Source organism: Actinia tenebrosa, unplaced genomic scaffold (genome assembly GCF_029948245.1).
Source record: "Actinia tenebrosa isolate PJP-AT-01 unplaced genomic scaffold, QUT_ActTen_1.0 PGA_scaffold0__85_contigs__length_37466705, whole genome shotgun sequence".
In the NCBI taxonomy this organism is placed as follows: Eukaryota; Metazoa; Cnidaria; class Anthozoa; order Actiniaria; family Actiniidae; genus Actinia; species Actinia tenebrosa.
Window position 1 is genome coordinate 35,224,954 of NW_028292569.1, and position 17,520 is coordinate 35,242,473.

The window sequence follows — 17,520 nt, forward strand, 5'->3', positions numbered from 1 at the left end:
CAATCACAGCAGGGCGCTTTTGTTTGGTCTCGGGTATTTCTCTTTTTTTAGTCCAAATAACTAATTAAGGTTTTCTGACTGTTTTGACTCTAGCTGTTATCGGGAAATGGAAAAATAAAAAAGTTTATTGTATTGATATTCACGCTATATTACAGGAAAAACAATAGTATAATATGCAGTCAGAAAAACTATTATTGTTTGATACTGCTGTTGGTGGTGGTGCTGCTGTATACGTAGTTGTTATCGTTGCTACTGTTGCTGCTGCTGCTGTTGGTTTTGCTGTCGTTATTGCTGCAACTGTCAGTGTTGCTGTTGCTGTTGTTGTTATTGCGGCTGGTGCTGTAGCTATTGTCCACAGCCATATGCATCAACGGAAAAATCGAAACAAGATCAAAGAGCCGCAGAGTATAAGAAATACAACAACGTATATAACCAGGTTATAAAGTAAACATTGAAGTTTTCAATGTTCTCGCTACTATATTGTAAAGATATATCTTGAGAAAGAACAGACTAAGGTATTACATAGGAAAGTAGTAAGGACATCGATAGAGCGTTCGCAAAAAAGGAATATATTATTTTCCAGTGACTGCGAAATTGTAAAAAGATTTTGCCATTAATAATAGATATATTTGTTGTGGAACTGACGACAGAAAACGCCTTTTACAACTCAACAACTTTACTTGAGACGTTGACTTCATTACAAACATGTCAGCACGAAATTCGATTCCTTAAGGGGTTACAATTTATTCCCCACCCGGGGAGGGTACTAATATCCTAGTCTCTTGGGGCTTCGTACCACTCGTCCTCCTTTCGTAACGTATTGGGCTGTAACATCTTCCCCACCTTGTCCACTCTGGGGGACAACAACAGATTCACTCTCACTTGAATTACGAGATTGTTCACAAGCCGTTTCCCCACCATTCGGGGAAAAGTCCCTTTCCTTGTACTCCTGTTGAAGACTTGATTCAACTTCTAGCTTGTTTAAACGCTGTACTGGTCTGTGTATAATGTTCTTCTCTGTTCGCACTGTCGCAGTTCTAACGAGACCATCTCGTCCGGGATGTACTATTTCCACTCTTCCTAATGGCCACTTTAGACGACTAACGTTATCTTCAGAGACTAGTACTATGTCTCCGACTTGCACGGGGGGCTCTGTAGTCTTCCACTTGACTCTTGTCGTTAAATTATGCAGATACTCCTTCTCCCAACGCTTCCAGTAATGATTAAGCAATCTCTGTAAGTACAAATATCTTGTGACTGTTCCTTTTGTTGAACTCTCGAGGTCGTCTTTCGTAGGGCTTGGCAAACTTTCAAGTGCTCTTCCAATGGTTAGATGAGCGGGAGTGATTGGCGATAGATCTCTATGGTCATCACTTACTGCTGTCAATGGCCTGGAATTGATAACTGCCTCTACTTTTATAAGCAGGGTGTTAAGTTCACTGAAGCTAAGAAGTGCTTTACCCAAAACCTTGCGAAGTGGCTCCTTAACAGCTCTGCACATCCTTTCCCACCAACCACCTCTCCATGGCGAACGTTCAGTGATATATTTCCATGTTATTCCTTTGGACGACAATTCTGACTGAATACGGTCTTGGTCGAGCTTGCTCCACGTAGCGTTACTCTTCTTTGCAGGATTACCATAGAACTTTTGGATCTCCTTACTTGCAGCCTTAAATGTCTTTGCATTATCCGACCATATCGTACTGCATAAACCTCGTCGGCTTGTCATACGGCTCAGCGCTTGTAAAAAATCGTCTGTTGTGAGACTGTTCGTCAATTCCAAATGGACCATACGCGAAGACGCACATGTAAACACGCACACGTAGGCTTTCTTGGTGCTTGTACCTTCCTTCACATACAATGGGCCTGCGAAGTCAATGCCAATGATACCTTTCACCTCTCTTCTCCCTTGAGTGATCCAAACTTTGTTTCGTAAAGTCGACAGAACAGTCTCGGGCCCAGCATGCAACAGCTGGACGTGTAAATCTCTTACTAGTCTTTGTACAACGATATGTCCATGAGGTAAGATAATCTGATGCTTGTTCTCTTCAGGAAGGTCCGCAAACTGCAGTCGTCCTCCTACTCGTAAGACTTGATTCTTTTCGTCGTAGTATGGGTCAAGTCGAAGGAGACGGCTGCTACTTGTCAGCTGTTTGCCTTCTTTCAGTGTCTTGTAGTCTTCTGAATACACTTCCCTTTGAACAGTTCTATAGCAATACATCTCTGCTTGTTTCAACTCCTCGCTAGACAGTTCAGTCACAGTAGAAACAGTTTTTGCTTTGAACAATCTTACAGCCTTAAGAACGTAGGCTGTAACACGAATCAACTTCAACCACGTACTATAAAGGTTTGGATCCACTATCAGTACAGGTTTTGTTAGGACAGATGTACACGAATGTGTCGCTCTTCTCTCTTTCTTGCAGTCATCGGGTTCCTCTTTGGAAAAACTCTGAGCTGGATGCTCCTCTACAGGCGAGGTTAACCACTTGGGCCCGTTCCACCACAGTTCACTAGATTCAAGGTCACCGCACGATAAACCACGTGTCAACAAGTCTGCCGGGTTCTCCTTACTGGGACAGTACTTCCAGTTCTCGGGGTCCCATGTTGACTGTATCTCTAAGACACGATTGGCAACGAAAGGCTTCCAGCTAGAACTCGGTCCTCTTATCCAATGTAGTGTTACCATGCTATCAGTCCAACATACAACACGGTTGGTCTTCACATCAAGTGATTCTACAACAAACTTCAACAGTCTAGCGTTAACTACTGCAGCTAAGAGTTCGAGTCTTGGTAGTGAAACTGTTTTAATAGGTGCGACTCTTGTCCTTGACATAACAAGATGTGCTGTTGCCTGCTCAGACTCATCCTTTACTACCATGTACACAGCAGCTCCATATGCCTTTGGGGAAGCATCCCCAAATCCATGCAATTCGACAGTTGATCTCGAGTTAAGGCCTTCGCCGAAACATCGAGGTATGGCGATGTTCGTAACTTGCTGTAGCTCGGTTTTCCATGAGGACCACTGGCTTTCAGTGTCTGAGTCTAGAGATTCATCCCATTCTAATCCTTTTCTCCACAGTTCCTGGAAGAGGATCTTAACTCTCACTGTGAACGGTGATATCAATCCAAGAGGATCGAAAATCCTTGAAGCATGGCTAAGCAAAGTTCTTTTCGTAGCGGGGGTGCGAGATGTGGCTACTTCCTTTGGGGGAATGAATCTGAAGCAATCTGACTTTAAGTCCCATGACACGCCAAGTGCTTTGAGGGACTCTTCTGATGCAAGGTCTACCATTGGCAACGGTGCTCTGTGTTCAGGCTGAATGTTGTCCATCACTTGTTGAGAATTGCTTGCCCACTTTGTGAGATTAAAACCACCACTCTTCATGATTTCAGTTAGTTCTTGAGTCAATGTTAGTGCAGCATCATCTGTTTCTGCACCTGTCAAGCAATCATCTACGTACATGTTTTCTAAAAGTTCCTTGGCAGCTCTTGGAACAGTTTCGAGATAGCCCGTAACGTGCGCATGAATTGTTGCGATAGCAAGGAACGGACTACAGTTCACGCCGAACGTAAGTCTATTCATTCTATAGACACGTGGTAATTCATCGGAGTTAAGCTCTCTCCACAAGTAACGATGCACGTCTTGATCTGGTTTTGCAAGTTTGATCTGCAGAAACATCTTTTCTACATCTGCGAGCAGACCAATCTTGTGAGTACGAAAGCGGGTAAGAACTGATGCTAGATTTGGTTGTAAGGCAGGACCAGGAAGTATACAGTCGTTCAGAGATACGCCTTGTTCGTCCTTCGCCGAGGCGTCGAACACGATTCTACATTTGGTTGTTGTTTTATCATTACGAAATACAGCGTGATGCGGTAAGTATCTAACGTTCGTGGACTGTTTCTCTTCGACGGGAACTTCCTCTGCGAATCCTTTCTCCGTATATTGGTCGATCGCATCAATGTAAGCCTTTGCCTTTACTGGGTCACGTTTCAGTCTTCTTTCAACTCCTTCCAATCGCTGCAGAGCTTGTTTGTAGTTGTCAGTCAGATTTGCATGGCTCGGTTTCCATGATAGCCGCACTTCGTAGTTGGATCCATCAAACTTTAATTCGCGATTAAAGTCTTCAACTGCACATTCTTCTTCCTTGGAACGAACGGCACTCTCCTCCTTAGAAATTCCAATTGCTTCCAGCTCCCAGAATCTTTTCAAAGTCTGAGTAATTTCAGTGTTCTCTAAGACTGCTATCATAGAAGTAGTATTTTTGCTTGTCCCCTCTATTGGGCCTGTAAGCACCCAACCGAAAACTGACTCCACAGCTGTTGGCGAGTTTAGTGAATTTCCTCTTTCACAATTTCCAGTTACAAAGCTATAGTAGAAGTCGGCACCAATCAGCACATCTATCTCCACAGAATCACGTGGACAAGAATCTGCAAAGTTCAAGTTTTTCAGATGAACGTTCTCATGAAGATTCAAGTTTACAGGACCCAGTGGATTGCAGATCTTTGGGATCGTAAGAGCCTCCATCGTAACAGCTTCCGACGAATTTCCGTTGACCGCAGAGAGAGAAAACTTTACTCGTTGTAGTCTCTTTGCTTCACTTGTCTCACCACCCAACGTTGTGACACTTACTGACTCTGTTGGACCTTTAAGGCCGACTGCTTCTGCAATGGTCTTACGAACGTATGATCGCTGACTTCCAGAATCTAGGAGTACACGTGCTACTAAACTTTGATCATTTGCATACAACTTGGCAATCGCTGTAGGTAACAAAGTTTCTGTTGGCTTCTTGAAGTCAGTTGTAGCAAATCCATTTAATGTAGCACCTGTAGGTGTCTGTGTTGAAGTACGTTGCTCGTGAAGTAAGTTATGATGACGTCGACCACAATCAGCTACAGAACATTTAGGCTGACGACACACCTTGGAGAAATGTTTAGCATGAGAAGGCTTCAAACAGTTATAGCACAGCTTGTTTGACTTGACTAGCTTCCATCTTTCCTCGACCGATTTTTTCTTAAACTCTGGACAGTCCCCTGACTCATGATTAGATTTGCAGAATACGCAGCAAGGTGTTACACTGGTTGCGTCACTAAACAGGGTAGATGCTGTGGTTAATCTGTCTTGTTTGACGTTTGCAGCAGGTTTTCGTTCAACTTTAACTTTACCTTGACCGTGGATACCTGAAGTAGAAGTTGCTTGCTGGTTTCTTTCACCAGCTTCCTTTGAGACAAGTTGTCGGTTTAGGAACTTGAAGAATAATTCGAGATCAATCTCTTCATCTTTAATGTCTGCGAGCTCTAACTCCCATTTTTCTAGAAGCTGATGCGGAAGTTTACACTCAAACATTGGTAACAAGATACAAGCATGTGCCATTGGTTGTTCACCTAGAGCCTCTAGGGCCCTAGTCCTGTTCTTTAATGTGTCATGCAGGTCACGTAAGGCGCGTGCAGACATACTCGTCGTTGATTCCAAGTTGATAACTGACTTTATAAGCGATGAAATTACAATTCGTTTTCTACCATACCTGTGCTTTAATGCTTCTACTGCGGGCACATAATTCGCTCCAGTGACTTCGAATCCATCAACGGTTTGCAATGCATTAGCTTTCAGTACTGAGCGTAGATAAGTGAATTTCTGTATGTCCGGTAAGTCGTCGTTGTTATGTACAGCGGCTTCAAACTGATCCCAGAAGTTCTGGAATTTCAACAAATCACCACCGTACGTAGGTAATTCTAATTTGGGTAATTTTAGGTTTTGGCGGGTTTCTTTAGACGATACACTTTCAGCTGATTTACAAATTGCTGTTTCGATATACTCTTGAGCGATATCGATAGCTCTGTCTATTGCATTCAAAATTTCGTTGCAATTACGAAGTTCAACATCATCTTCAGCAGTGAGGGATACGAACTGCTCTCTTAAATCGAGACATGAAATACGACACTCATTCAATCTTTGCAATCTCATTTGCATTTTGATCTTATTTGTTGAACTTTTACTTAATTCGGTGACAGCAAGGGTTAGAGATTCGACATCTCCTTGCAATATCTTCAATTTACGTTTAAGTTGCTCGATTTCTTCTAAATGTGGCTCAACTTTCGTTAGAGCGGCGTTTTGTTTATTTTCTTTATGTGTCGGCAAAGAGTCTGCATCATTGTTGTCGAGTGTTTTGTGTTGATACGATTTCAGAGAAAATTCATGTGTTTCTAACCTTTGGATTAAAGTTTTCTTCTTTCCACTCGTCGACAAACCCTTTGATTGCAAAATGGCACGGAGTTTTTCAACAGACATGCGACTAAAATAATCTTCTTCTTGATCGGCCATCATGGCGGCGAACACGTGTGACGACTGATGAATGTTGACCTTGGAATTTCGAACTTTAGTCAACCCACAGCTTTCAATCGCTTTACAAATTACTTCCTTTTAGTTTTACGATGCAAAATCCGGCTCGAAGGACCAAATGTTGTGGAACTGACGACAGAAAACGCCTTTTACAACTCAACAACTTTACTTGAGACGTTGACTTCATTACAAACATGTCAGCACGAAATTCGATTCCTTAAGGGGTTACAATTTATTCCCCACCCGGGGAGGGTACTAATATCCTAGTCTCTTGGGGCTTCGTACCACTCGTCCTCCTTTCGTAACGTATTGGGCTGTAACAATATTCAAGTATGCAACCCAATCGACGTAACTAGATGAATATATATACATATTTAGCAATAATTTATACGTTTATTTAACAATCTTTTACCGAAGGGGAAGTGAATATGAAGAGACGTAGTGGAGGTGAATATTCACCATATTTACTTGAATAATCTTTTAGTATAATTTTTTTAGTATATTTATATACTTGAATATCCTGAGAGAAAAGACGAAACTCGGAATAAAAAAGAAAAATTTGAGCAATACTTCCGCTTTGGAAAGCCTTATAATTACCTCTCAACCAATGATTATCGTGTCATAATCACTGGTCGCTCGACCAATCAGAGCGCGCGAAATTCTATTTCAAGTCTAAAATGATAATAATAGTCTTTCTTAGCTCATATGTTATGTTATACCCTGTGGTCAGAGGCTATTTATTCTCGCCCAAGCGTTAATTGCTGTATTTATTATTTGCTATAATAAGTAAGTCAGCATCGCTTGAATATGAGAGTTATCAATATAGGGACTGGAACCGGGTTCCTCAGAGTTAGTGTAATTAAAAACAAATACAACCATAGAGTGAAATCATTTAACCCGTGAAATAGATGTTAGACACGTTAGTAGTCGCTAATTCCTTTGTTTTCTTTCGTGTCTATTTGACTATTACATCTTAACTATTATATTTTGTTTCACGGGATTAATGTCTTAATTCTAAGAGAGATATCACATAACTAATAGTAAGAATTAAAAATTTGACACACAGGGGAGGGGGTTGAGGGGAGTTCTTGGAGGGAACTGAACCATTTGCCGAGGGGCAGCTATTGGAAAAATTATCACTACACAGCTGTTAGCGGATGTATTTTTATCTAACTTTAAGCTATGCAATGAGAAACACATCCAAGGCAATTGAATTTGCTGGTAGTTGGAACATAACTCGTGACACTATGATTTAGAATATCTACGTTTGCCCACTCGGTATACCATAATTCAAGATGGCCGCCGTATCAGTTAAAAAGGGTCTATTTTTGGCGATGTTTGAATGCTCATATCATCGTGGCCAAGCATCCTAAAACTTGGTCAGTAAGCTGTTATAGTGTTCGTTCATGTGATGCAGTGTAGTTTTTAACTTTGACCCAGTCCCTTCCTCCGTCTTTGCTAGGATAGTATCTAGCACATTATCTACGAGGATAGTCCGAGGATAGGATATTCGTTGATTTTGCTTCTTATTTTTCCAAAACTTCATTTTATTAGTTGAAAGATTAGTTTTTGCGTGATTGATCATACCTCAGTATTCGCAAGATAAGTCGGTGCTTATCATAAATTAATACGCAGAGTGCGGAAGTAAGAACCTTATTTTGCTTGCTATAAACTGATCACTATCATTGCCGAACCGAATCGAAAATAGTATACACAAACAAGCAGGAGGCTGTATCATGTTTTTTCAACTTTTGTATTTAAACAATCGGTAATTTTTTCTTCGATTCTATACCGATTCAGTTTAACTGAAAAAAATCTCAGTCGTAAAGCAAATTTTCTCACCATTTTTTTTTTTTTTGATAATGGTTATCACATTTAACTACAGCCAAAAAAGCGTATAAAATTATTATTTTTAGTTTGTTTTGAGCGAAAAGTTTTTATCAGCAGGGGACAGTTGCCCGGAAAGCAAGGCCAAACCTCCCACCGAAACAGTGTTACTCTTCAAAGACGAAAACATGGTCGAAATTATTGCAAGAAGTCAAATATTTTAGCGGTAAACTGTTGAAAACCTCTAAATATTTTGAGCAGCTGATGGAAATATCCTTTTATTTATCAAAGAACAAAAGATACACGAAGCACGTGAATATGAACGCGCATTTTTGAAATTTCAATTATTCGATTATGGTAGCAAAATTAATTTTGACACGGGAAAATCTCGTTTTCCGTAGCGACTAAACGATATTTTTGCAAAAATTGAAACAGCTGCTGAAAGAATTGGATTCTTTTGTATTTAATTACAGTTTTTCTCAAAATAATTATAGTGATAGATTGGAAAATGCTGTACTTACAAATGGAGAACTTCAATTCGCTTTCATTTGGGGAAGAACTCACTCAGTAAATCATGGATTTACGGTCTTTCATGGCCATCTTTTAAGCGCATTTTCCTCAAGAAGTTACTGGATTTTCAAGATTTCGTGGCTTGAATCCTTACCTGAAAGAACTACATAAAAGAAATGGATTAATCGGGCGTGAAACTACCTAAGTTTGACCATGTTTACGGTGGCTTAGATTGGATTATGTTGTTTTTGTTAGTAGCACCTGGTAGTTGCGACCCCTGTGTTCAGTCGGTTTTCCTATACTTTAATTATCATTTACGATCAAAACAAGGACAGAATCGTGCGTAGAACGAACGTTATAGAAAGAAACTTTCCTCGAAAAATGCCCCTAACACTTTTGCCTTTGATTCTCCGAATCAAATATAGTTAATGAAATAATTAAGATTCAAAATTGGTGCCATTGCCCTTATCGCATCGAAATCTATCCAATTACAGACTTGAAATACTTCCTATTTATCATTCACATCTTTCATCTCCTAACTTTATGTTGTTTTCAATCTATATGTTTCCTGAAATCTATAATTAACTTTCTTTCCCTCTCTATCCAGTAGCTTTTAAGTCTTTGTTGCCCTCGCCTTACATAATCAAATGAAAATTTGTTCGTTCATTGAGGTTTGTAAACAAAACATATAAAAAAAAAGCATCTCGCAGCCTCGACAAGAAATTTTTTTTTTACTGTGTATCCATAACAAACTTTAAATTCCAGTACATAATACAATGATTTTTGTGGAAATTAAAAAAGAAAAAGAAAATGATACAAAATAAACCTCGTGAAATAAAATACGTTCGGTAATATTTAAATTAGACTCAGACCAGTAGCATGTATAGGAATGTATCTTACTTACTTTATAATCCTCTAGTCACAGATAGTCAGTAGCTCTAAGGAACTTATGTAATTAGCTTGTTTCGTTTCTCAGTTTTGCCTGTGAAAAAAAAGTGGACGTATTTATTGGCCGGACCACGTTTCTTGGTGCATGTTTCTACGCATGCCTTAGTTTGCAATAGTACTGTTACTGCGTGTGTTATTAATATGATGATTCCTCAGTCAACTCCTACTACCTTCCTAAGAACGATCTAGCCCCCTCTTAGTCTGCTTGTCTCCAGGTACATTACGATCCCGGTTACAATCTTACATAATCAATCGATGAATCATTATAATTGAGGTCAACGAATAACAGTCGGCAACGTTTTGTGAAAAATCAAATATAATAGAAAATCTGCCTCGTTGTATAAGCTTTGCATGGGGTTAAGTTGAATCATGACTTGGAAACGAAAGGGTCAGTATTGCCTCAGGGATAAAGAGATATCTTAAGAGTGTTAAGCTTTTAGTTATTGTTCGCTAGGTTATCCAGGTTTTTTTTTTTTTCTTGTAAAAAATGATTCTTTGTCGTAATAAGTAGATCTACGCAAACGATGAGAAAGGTCTCCAAAGCCAAAAATAGGCCCTTTGCAGCTAGTGGTCACGTGCTTGGATACCGCTTAGCAACACAAAACTGGAGAGCAAGCCTTCCAGTAAACAAAAGTTGTAATAGGTCAAGCACGCGTGGTTTTATACGATAGTTTCATCGTTCAAAACGCTTAATCCTTTTGCCCTATCTACAAACACAGTAAGATAATCTTAAATTCTCTCCTTTGGACTCGATTTTTGGTTCGAAGTAACGATATTCTTCGCGTTATCGCGAAAAAATTGTCACCGCCGGCCCGCTCGACGGCTGAAAAACATGGCGACTTCGCAAGGTATGTACTTCAAAACTCTCCTTTTTTTTGGTTTCTTTTCAATTATTGGACTTCTAAAATCTCTAAAATAACAGTTTAGATTGTGAATGGTGATCGATTGTAATTGGACGGCATTTTAATGGACGATTTGTTTATTTTTTGTGAGAGTGATTCCACGTCTAAAGTCAAGACTAACCCATGTTTACATATATTCGCTGTAGATGTTAGAACTCCCGACGAGCCATCACATACCAAGAAAAATTCTTCGTACCATTGTTGTGTTCCCTTGTGTAACGGAGATTCTCGATATCATCCTGATTTAAAGTTTCACCGCTTACCAGGCCGTGCAAGGGATGAGCAATTGAAAAAGGAATGGCTGGTGAAGATACGAAGAGATGTGGGCCCACACTTCAAGGTATATAGGAATCTAACAATATCAATGCACAATACGAATTGCCTGTGGATCTTTAAAAAACTGTAATGAAGATAAAAATAGTTGAATACAGTTACATTGTTATTAAAAGGACATTTGATTTATAATAGGTTAACAAAAGTACCAGAGTGTGCTCAAAACACTTCACTGAGGAAGATTACAATCCTCCCACTGATTCTGGACGTCAGTTGCTAAAAAGAGAAGCTGTACCATCAATCTTTGACTGGTCAACCAAATCCAAAGCAAGAAGAAAGATAATTCGACAAGTAGATAGGTAATGAATATCACATATTTCTACTTCAATACATTTCATTTAGACTTGACTGATGGAATTGTACTTGATGTTTATTTTGGTTTAAACCAAAATAATTTTATAATTTTAATAATTTAGTCTTTTATAATTTTTTATTTAGTGTGAACTGAGTGTGAACTGAGTGTCATCATAATTTCAAAACCTTTTTACAGAGACACTCAGACAGATGAAAGTGATGACAATGAAGATAATAGTCCCAGCACTTCTACAACCTTCAGCATGGATGACCTACAAGCACAAGTCCAGTCACTCAGAGCACAGTTCCAAGATGCACAAAAGCAACTTGAACAAAGTAGAAATGAAACTGCAGCTGCCCTCACTGAAATAAAAAGGGTTAAAGTTGAAGCTGCAAAAGAAATTGAGGACATTAAGAGGCAAGCTGCAGAACAATTAGCACTTAATAAATTTGGGCTTGAGAGATTTGGCACAGACAATGAGATCATAAGATTTTATACAGGTTTCCCATCCTATTTACATATTCAGTTCTTTTTTAAGTTTTTGCAGCCATGTGCTGCACAAATGACATATTGTTATGCCTCTGGAGAAAGAGAAAGTAGACCAGACTCAAGAAATATGCTTCTTGTGGATGAATTGTTTATGTTTTGTGTACGCCTCAAACTAGGTCTATTCGGACAGGATTTAGCTCATAGGTTCCGAATACATAAATCGTCAGTTTGCAGGAAATTGATCACATGGACTAATTTTTTGTATTTTCTTCTTGGTAGTCAAGTGATCTGGCCTTCAAGGCAAGATGTTGATAGGTTTATGCCAGAAGGTTTTAAAAAGCTTTATGCAAGCACACGTGTCATTTTAGATTGTACAGAGATTTTTGTTCAAACACCTACCTCCCTACTACTTCAGTCGCAGCTTTATTCTAGTTATAAGAGTAATACTACACTCAAGGGTTTGATAGGCATTACCCCTAATGGAGCTATTAGCTTCGTTTCTAGCCTTTACACAGGGGGGATTAGTGATAAGGAAATCACAAGGTGCAGCGGCATTCTAGATTTGTTAGAACCTGGTGATTCAGTCATGGCAGACAAAGGGTTTGACATTGAAGATTTACTTAGGGAGAAGCGGGTAGAGTTAAATATTCCTCCGTTTCTTGAAAGTCAGGAACAATTCTCTGCCGCAGATGTTCAAAAAACAAAGACACTAGCAAGTCTTAGAATTCATGTCGAGAGGGCAATAAGAAGAGTCAAAGAGTACCACTTTTTTGATTCAGATGTGCCATTGTCCACTTTAGGTTCAGTCAATCAGTTATATACTGTAGCCTGCCTCCTTACAAATTTTCAAGGCCCACTTATTTTATCCAATGGTAATAATGAGGCATAGTGTCTGTAAGAAGTTGGTGAATGTATGATTAATGTGGCTTACATAACCCATTAGATAATCTTTAATGCAGGTTGGTTTATCATGTGTCTTGGATTGCTTTTTGTAACTATTTCAATTTGTTTGTAAATGAAAACTCAAAAAAAAAAACTAATGAACAAACACAAAATCTAAATAGCACAAATAAATATAATACTAATATGATATAAATATAATAAAAAATAAATTAAGATTATGAATTGATTTGTCATTAATAAAAATAATATAATATTTGTTATCATAAGAAATCTGGCCATGGTTTGAGAACAACAACAAAAATCTTAGTGTATTAATGTAAATAGTAATTGAAGAAAAAACTATCAACTTTGTCCTTTGCTTGCTGGAAAAACACTGAATCAAAATTAATTCTAGAGCAAACAAACAAATTTTCGTCAATGTAACTGAAAAAATCACACCATTCTAATCCTGTGAGTCCAAGCTGGCACTGGATCTGGTAATAATAAATGTCTGTTGTTTTCAGTTTGTACTGGTTAGTGTTCTGGTCCTTGGTGAGATACCTCACATTGTCAAATGATGTTTCCCCCTCTTTAACGACCTTTATTTCTAACAAGCCAAAGGGATTCTGACCATTATTTACGGCATCAAGGTCATAAACTTTCCTGTCTGGGCTACAACCTAGCCATGGGCACTTTGGGTGGACAATCAGCCCAGATGGGAAGAGGTTTACTCTTCCACCCTTTGCATTGCTAGCATAGACCATGGCAGCATGTGGTTCAAGTTCAATGCCTCTTCTCATTGCTGCAGTTTGTACAAATCTGGTGGGGTTTAGCTGATTGACAAGGGTGTCAAAATGTGACACCCGGCGAGCGACAATGCCAAATTTGCTTGCTGTTACCCTTTTTTTTCTGAGCAGGTGCCATACATCACTCTGACTTTGAGTGACTGTTTGCTGCTGCACTCTCAGTGATGACTCTGTTGTCACAGACAATGTTCCAAATATAGATTGTTGACGACTGTCAAGACAGATTGACACATTGTTATTAAATCTGTCCTCTGCACTTGAGAGGGGAAGCTCTGGGAAAGAAGTGCAAGTAAAATCATTTATGATGTAGTCAGTTGACATCTTTTGTTGATATGACAGGACACAGCCTTTTGGGACATTTCCAAACTTGCTCTGTACAAATGGGATATTGCCAAGTTGATCTTGATTGGGCAGAATGGTTGTAAAGAGAGGATAAGGTGGTTGGAAGCCATTAAAGTGCTCTTTTGTGAGGGTAGGATACTGGGTAGATGGGGAATGAGAGATGTCTTGAGTTTCTACTTCATCTAAAACAAAAATAAATATAAAAATATCAGTACGAAGAATTTTTCTTGGTATGTGATGGCTCGTCGGGAGTTCTAACATCTACAGCGAATATATGTAAACATGGGTTAGTCTTGACTTTAGACGTGGAATCACTCTCACAAAAAATAAACAAATCGTCCATTAAAATGCCGTCCAATTACAATCGATCACCATTCACAATCTAAACTGTTATTTTAGAGATTTTAGAAGTCCAATAATTGAAAAGAAACCAAAAAAAAGGAGAGTTTTGAAGTACATACCTTGCGAAGTCGCCATGTTTTTCAGCCGTCGAGCGGGCCGGCGGTGACAATTTTTTCGCGATAACGCGAAGAATATCGTTACTTCGAACCAAAAATCGAGTCCAAAGGAGAGAATTTAAGATTATCTTACTGTGTTTGTAGATAGGGCAAAAGGATTAAGCGTTTTGAACGATGAAACTATCGTATAAAACCACGCGTGCTTGACCTATTACAACTTTTGTTTACTGGAAGGCTTGCTCTCCAGTTTTGTGTTGCTAAGCGGTATCCAAGCACGTGACCACTAGCTGCAAAGGGCCTATTGGCGTCGGGAAGTGTCCCTCTTAAACTCTTAAGAGAACAAATTTTCTATCCCACCCGTTCATTGAACAAGTTGCCTCTTTCGTGCTGTTCAAACAACCGAGGTGCTGTATTTATTCAATGAGTTTATTGGACCAGAAATACAAAACTATCTAACAAGCCAACCGTTTAATCCAACCCTGTCGCACAATAGAACGAATAATTTATAACGGTTGTCAAACCAAGGTCCTCGTTCGTTAACTAAGATTTTGGACCAAGATTTACCCTTAATCAAACCCGGGTGACTCGATGTAAACACGTTTGTGAGACCGAATAGGCTAGAATGCAGCATGAAGATTCGTTCGCTTGTTTACGCAGAAAGTGGATAATTACGGAAACGATAAAATGAAATATAAACTCATTGTGTCTGATTGTGACGTCTTTACACTTACTGACTGACACCTCGATCTTGATTGCTGTCTCAAAATTAACGACTTCCACAGCACGTACACGTTACAGCAAGCACTCATCAACTTCTTTATCCAGTTAACAACTTTTTCCAGAGTGTTTCATTGGTCCTGCTGCTAAATTTTGAACAGAGATATACATGTTTGCAATTCTTGACATGACAGCACGGCTTCAATGAACCAAAATAATGTTTGATCACCTGACATGGAAGTACTTTAGGATCAGACGCATGACGTCGTGTTGGGAGATCGAGCTAGCTCAAAGAAAACGTCATAAATCCAAAATAAAACAATGGACTCTTCGAGGCGAAGCTAACATAAAAATACAACAAAAAAAATCACACTTTTTCTCGAAGGAATTTGTAGCATTATTTTGAGAATGGACCCATTACGCTATTGAAAACTGTTGCGATAAAGTTCTTTTAAAAGACTGTTGAAAGGCTTGCTTGAATAAAGAAATATTATTCTATCATGTGATGAGGCGCTATAGCTTCAAAGCGATCTTTTTTCCTAATAAACTAAGGTGGGAAACTAAACTATCCAGTTTGCTCACTGAATGTTTAAAGAGCTGGGTTCAATTTTTTTCCCTCTGGAAAAGTAACTTGGATATCAGTATACAAAAGTGAAGATTTTGCTTCGTCATTGAATCAAATGCGAAATGTCGTGGCCTGGGGACGAGATAGAATATAGGAAAATTTCCCCCAATAAGCTTTTTCATAGTTTAAGAATCGATTCCACTGCGCATGCGATTTTATCCCGAATTTCTCACCTTCTTTTGTCTAAACCTTCTTTTGTTCTTAATTAAACAAAAGGTGAGAAATTCGGGATAAAATCGCATGCGCAGTGGAATCAATTCTTAAACTATGAAAAGGCTTATAGCATGCAATGCTTACTGTATTACGTTTATTAGTGAAAAATCGCATTCATTATCTTGATTATTTCTGATTGATTTAGGTACCATATTGATCCGGTCTCGTCATGATATCCAATATGGCGGTCACTATCATTTCATGGTTATTGAGATGGCATTGAAATGTGAAGCATGACCTTTGATTTAGAAACGTAAATTTTCGCCGATATTTAAGCCAACAAACATCAAAAGCACAAATTTCCGTTAGTCCTTATAGTTCGCTCATTTCAGATCTCGGATAGCCTCCTTTGCAGCCGTTCTTAGGGTCGTCACGCAACATTTTCCTCTTGACGACCCTAAGAACGGCTGCGAAGGAGGCTAGATCTCGGTCTGACAACGTTTTTTGTAATAGGTGTATATAATGACCATTTCAAATATTACTGACGTTTCAATTTGACCTCTGTCCTTCCTCATTGTACCAAAAAGCGTCGTATTCTTCGTATACAGTCAATTCAAAAAAGGTTGTCGTCGACCAACTCAAGCCTACGCGACTGGACCGAAAGAAACTCTGGGTAGCAATCATTGAATTAATTTTATCTGACTAGTTATGCCTGGTTTACAGCACGAACCTTCGTAGGCGAGCGGGAAGTGTTGAAGGAGACGTTTTTTTAATGCCTTCATATTTTCGAAATTGTGAACTGAATCATAACTACTTTGTTTTGCTTTCCCTGAACCCAAAGACATGCATTTGATGGATTGTTTCTCGCCATTATTATCTTATTACTAGCGGGAACAATTAATTCAGAACGAATATTTAAAACCGCTTCAGTGATTTTTACCCATATTCCTTTCGGTCCAGTCGCGTAGGCTTTAGCCGATCGACGATAACGTTTTTTTAATTGACTATACGCGTAAAAACAAGCGCGCACATGTAGCAGTTGAGTGCATCTAGTAGTAGGGTGTTTGTTTGGTTTGGCCGACTTACGAGATTAAGTACCTGCCAGCGATAATGCTCCACTAAAAATGAGCGTATATTGGGCATACGTCCTCAACAAGGGAAACCGAAAAATAGACATTATTTATCAAACACAACTTAAGTTGCTGTTCATTTTTCCTGGATCCGTCGAAAAATAATAAATTCATTCTACTCAATTGCATCCCGTCGTGTCTTATGAATGAAAGCCAGAGCGGGTCTCCTCTGGGTCATAGCTGCACTCGCTGAAACACAGGACAAGAAAAAGGACGTGATAATTCTAACCAATTCAATCTAATTCTTACGGCTTTCCGCTCCACGCCTGTAGGTATATAATTTTCCTAAACGTCTACCAATTTATTCGCAATTTTCCCTGAACTTTTCCCTCAAATACACAGTGCAATAATTTTTTCCCGTCAAAATCAATTATTCCAACAGCTCAGTCTTTAGCTTGGTCTTTTTTTCGTGGTTTTTCTTGGTTTCCGTGTCATAAGTGAGTACAATTTACCTCATAACAAAGTTGCTGATTAGATAGCCGGCATTAAGACGAAGTGCCTAGCCATAAACGAAGTCTATTGTATGGAAGGGAACTTGTGAATAAGTCGCTTTAATGATTGTGCTTTAATTTTTCCCTGGGTTGTGGCAAATGGATAGTTATTTTAATTATATATTTCTTGTAATTCCATGTTTTTCAAATCCTTTTTTCTTTTGGCGACTTTCTCGTTGTTTTAAACGCGTCCTAACCCCTTTACCAAATAAAAATAAGGTCCAAGAAAGATCTTTAAAAAGCTTTATAGAATCTTAAGAACGGCTTTGAAGAGC

General features: G+C 39.0%; 4 protein-coding genes across 9 annotated transcripts in view; 1 reads left to right on the forward strand and 3 right to left on the reverse strand.

The window, feature by feature from the left end:
- Nucleotides 1–15,170, reverse strand: part of LOC116299822 (histamine H2 receptor-like) — a 41,838-nt gene extending 26,668 nt beyond the window's left edge. The window contains exons 1-3 of one of the 3 annotated variants that reach the window (XM_089025557.1): nucleotides 14,861–15,170; nucleotides 9,579–9,656; nucleotides 8,686–8,837 (exon numbers count right to left, since the gene is read on the reverse strand). The gene's annotated coding sequence lies outside the window, so the exon portion shown is untranslated. Of the gene's footprint in view, nucleotides 1–8,685; nucleotides 9,058–9,578; nucleotides 9,920–14,860 lie in introns of those variants that run through there. The other 2 variants (XM_089025558.1, XM_089025559.1) reach the window with 2 other exon arrangements.
- Nucleotides 767–6,319, reverse strand: LOC148914166 (uncharacterized). The gene has a single exon (XM_089026561.1). It carries the CDS (start codon nucleotides 6,317–6,319, stop codon nucleotides 767–769), a length of 5,553 nt encoding a protein of 1,850 aa, XP_088882687.1.
- LOC148914167 (uncharacterized) lies at nucleotides 10,177–12,762 on the forward strand. Of its 3 annotated transcripts, none has more exons than XM_089025555.1 (4): nucleotides 10,177–10,470; nucleotides 10,671–10,864; nucleotides 10,993–11,156; nucleotides 11,348–12,762. In XM_089025555.1, exons 1-4 carry the CDS (start codon nucleotides 10,455–10,457, stop codon nucleotides 12,528–12,530), a joined length of 1,557 nt encoding a protein of 518 aa, XP_088881681.1. In that variant the 5' UTR covers nucleotides 10,177–10,454; the 3' UTR covers nucleotides 12,531–12,762. The 3 variants fall into 3 exon arrangements, with proteins under 3 accessions (XP_088881681.1, XP_088881682.1, XP_088881680.1); XM_089025556.1 differs by having other exon boundaries at nucleotides 10,791–10,864; XM_089025554.1 differs by lacking the exon at nucleotides 10,177–10,470 and having other exon boundaries at nucleotides 10,502–10,864.
- On the reverse strand, nucleotides 12,049–14,854 carry LOC148914168 (uncharacterized). Of its 2 annotated transcripts, none has more exons than XM_089025561.1 (2): nucleotides 14,133–14,854; nucleotides 12,049–13,853 (listed from the first exon to the last, which is right to left on the reverse strand). In XM_089025561.1, the coding sequence occupies exons 1-2, from the start codon at nucleotides 14,146–14,148 to the stop codon at nucleotides 12,856–12,858; spliced, it is 1,014 nt and encodes a 337-aa protein (XP_088881687.1). In that variant the 5' UTR covers nucleotides 14,149–14,854; the 3' UTR covers nucleotides 12,049–12,855. The 2 variants fall into 2 exon arrangements, with proteins under 2 accessions (XP_088881687.1, XP_088881686.1); XM_089025560.1 differs by having other exon boundaries at nucleotides 12,049–13,932.
- Nucleotides 15,171–17,520: the final 2,350 nt, after the last annotated feature.

Excerpts from the sequence above, each read along its gene's own strand:
- LOC148914166 (XM_089026561.1), bottom strand. The coding sequence starts at position 6,319 with ATGGCCGATCAAGAAGAAGATTATTTTAGTCGCATGTCTGTTGAAAAA.
- LOC148914167 (XM_089025554.1), top strand. The coding sequence starts at position 10,589 with ATGGACGATTTGTTTATTTTTTGTGAGAGTGATTCCACGTCTAAAGTC. Across the intron at positions 10,865-10,992 it reads ATGTGGGCCCACACTTCAAG|GTTAACAAAAGTACCAGAGT; the intron begins GTATATAGGAAT and ends GATTTATAATAG. Across the intron at positions 11,157-11,347 it reads ATAATTCGACAAGTAGATAG|AGACACTCAGACAGATGAAA; the intron begins GTAATGAATATC and ends ACCTTTTTACAG.
- LOC148914168 (XM_089025560.1), bottom strand. The coding sequence starts at position 13,932 with ATGTTAGAACTCCCGACGAGCCATCACATACCAAGAAAAATTCTTCGT.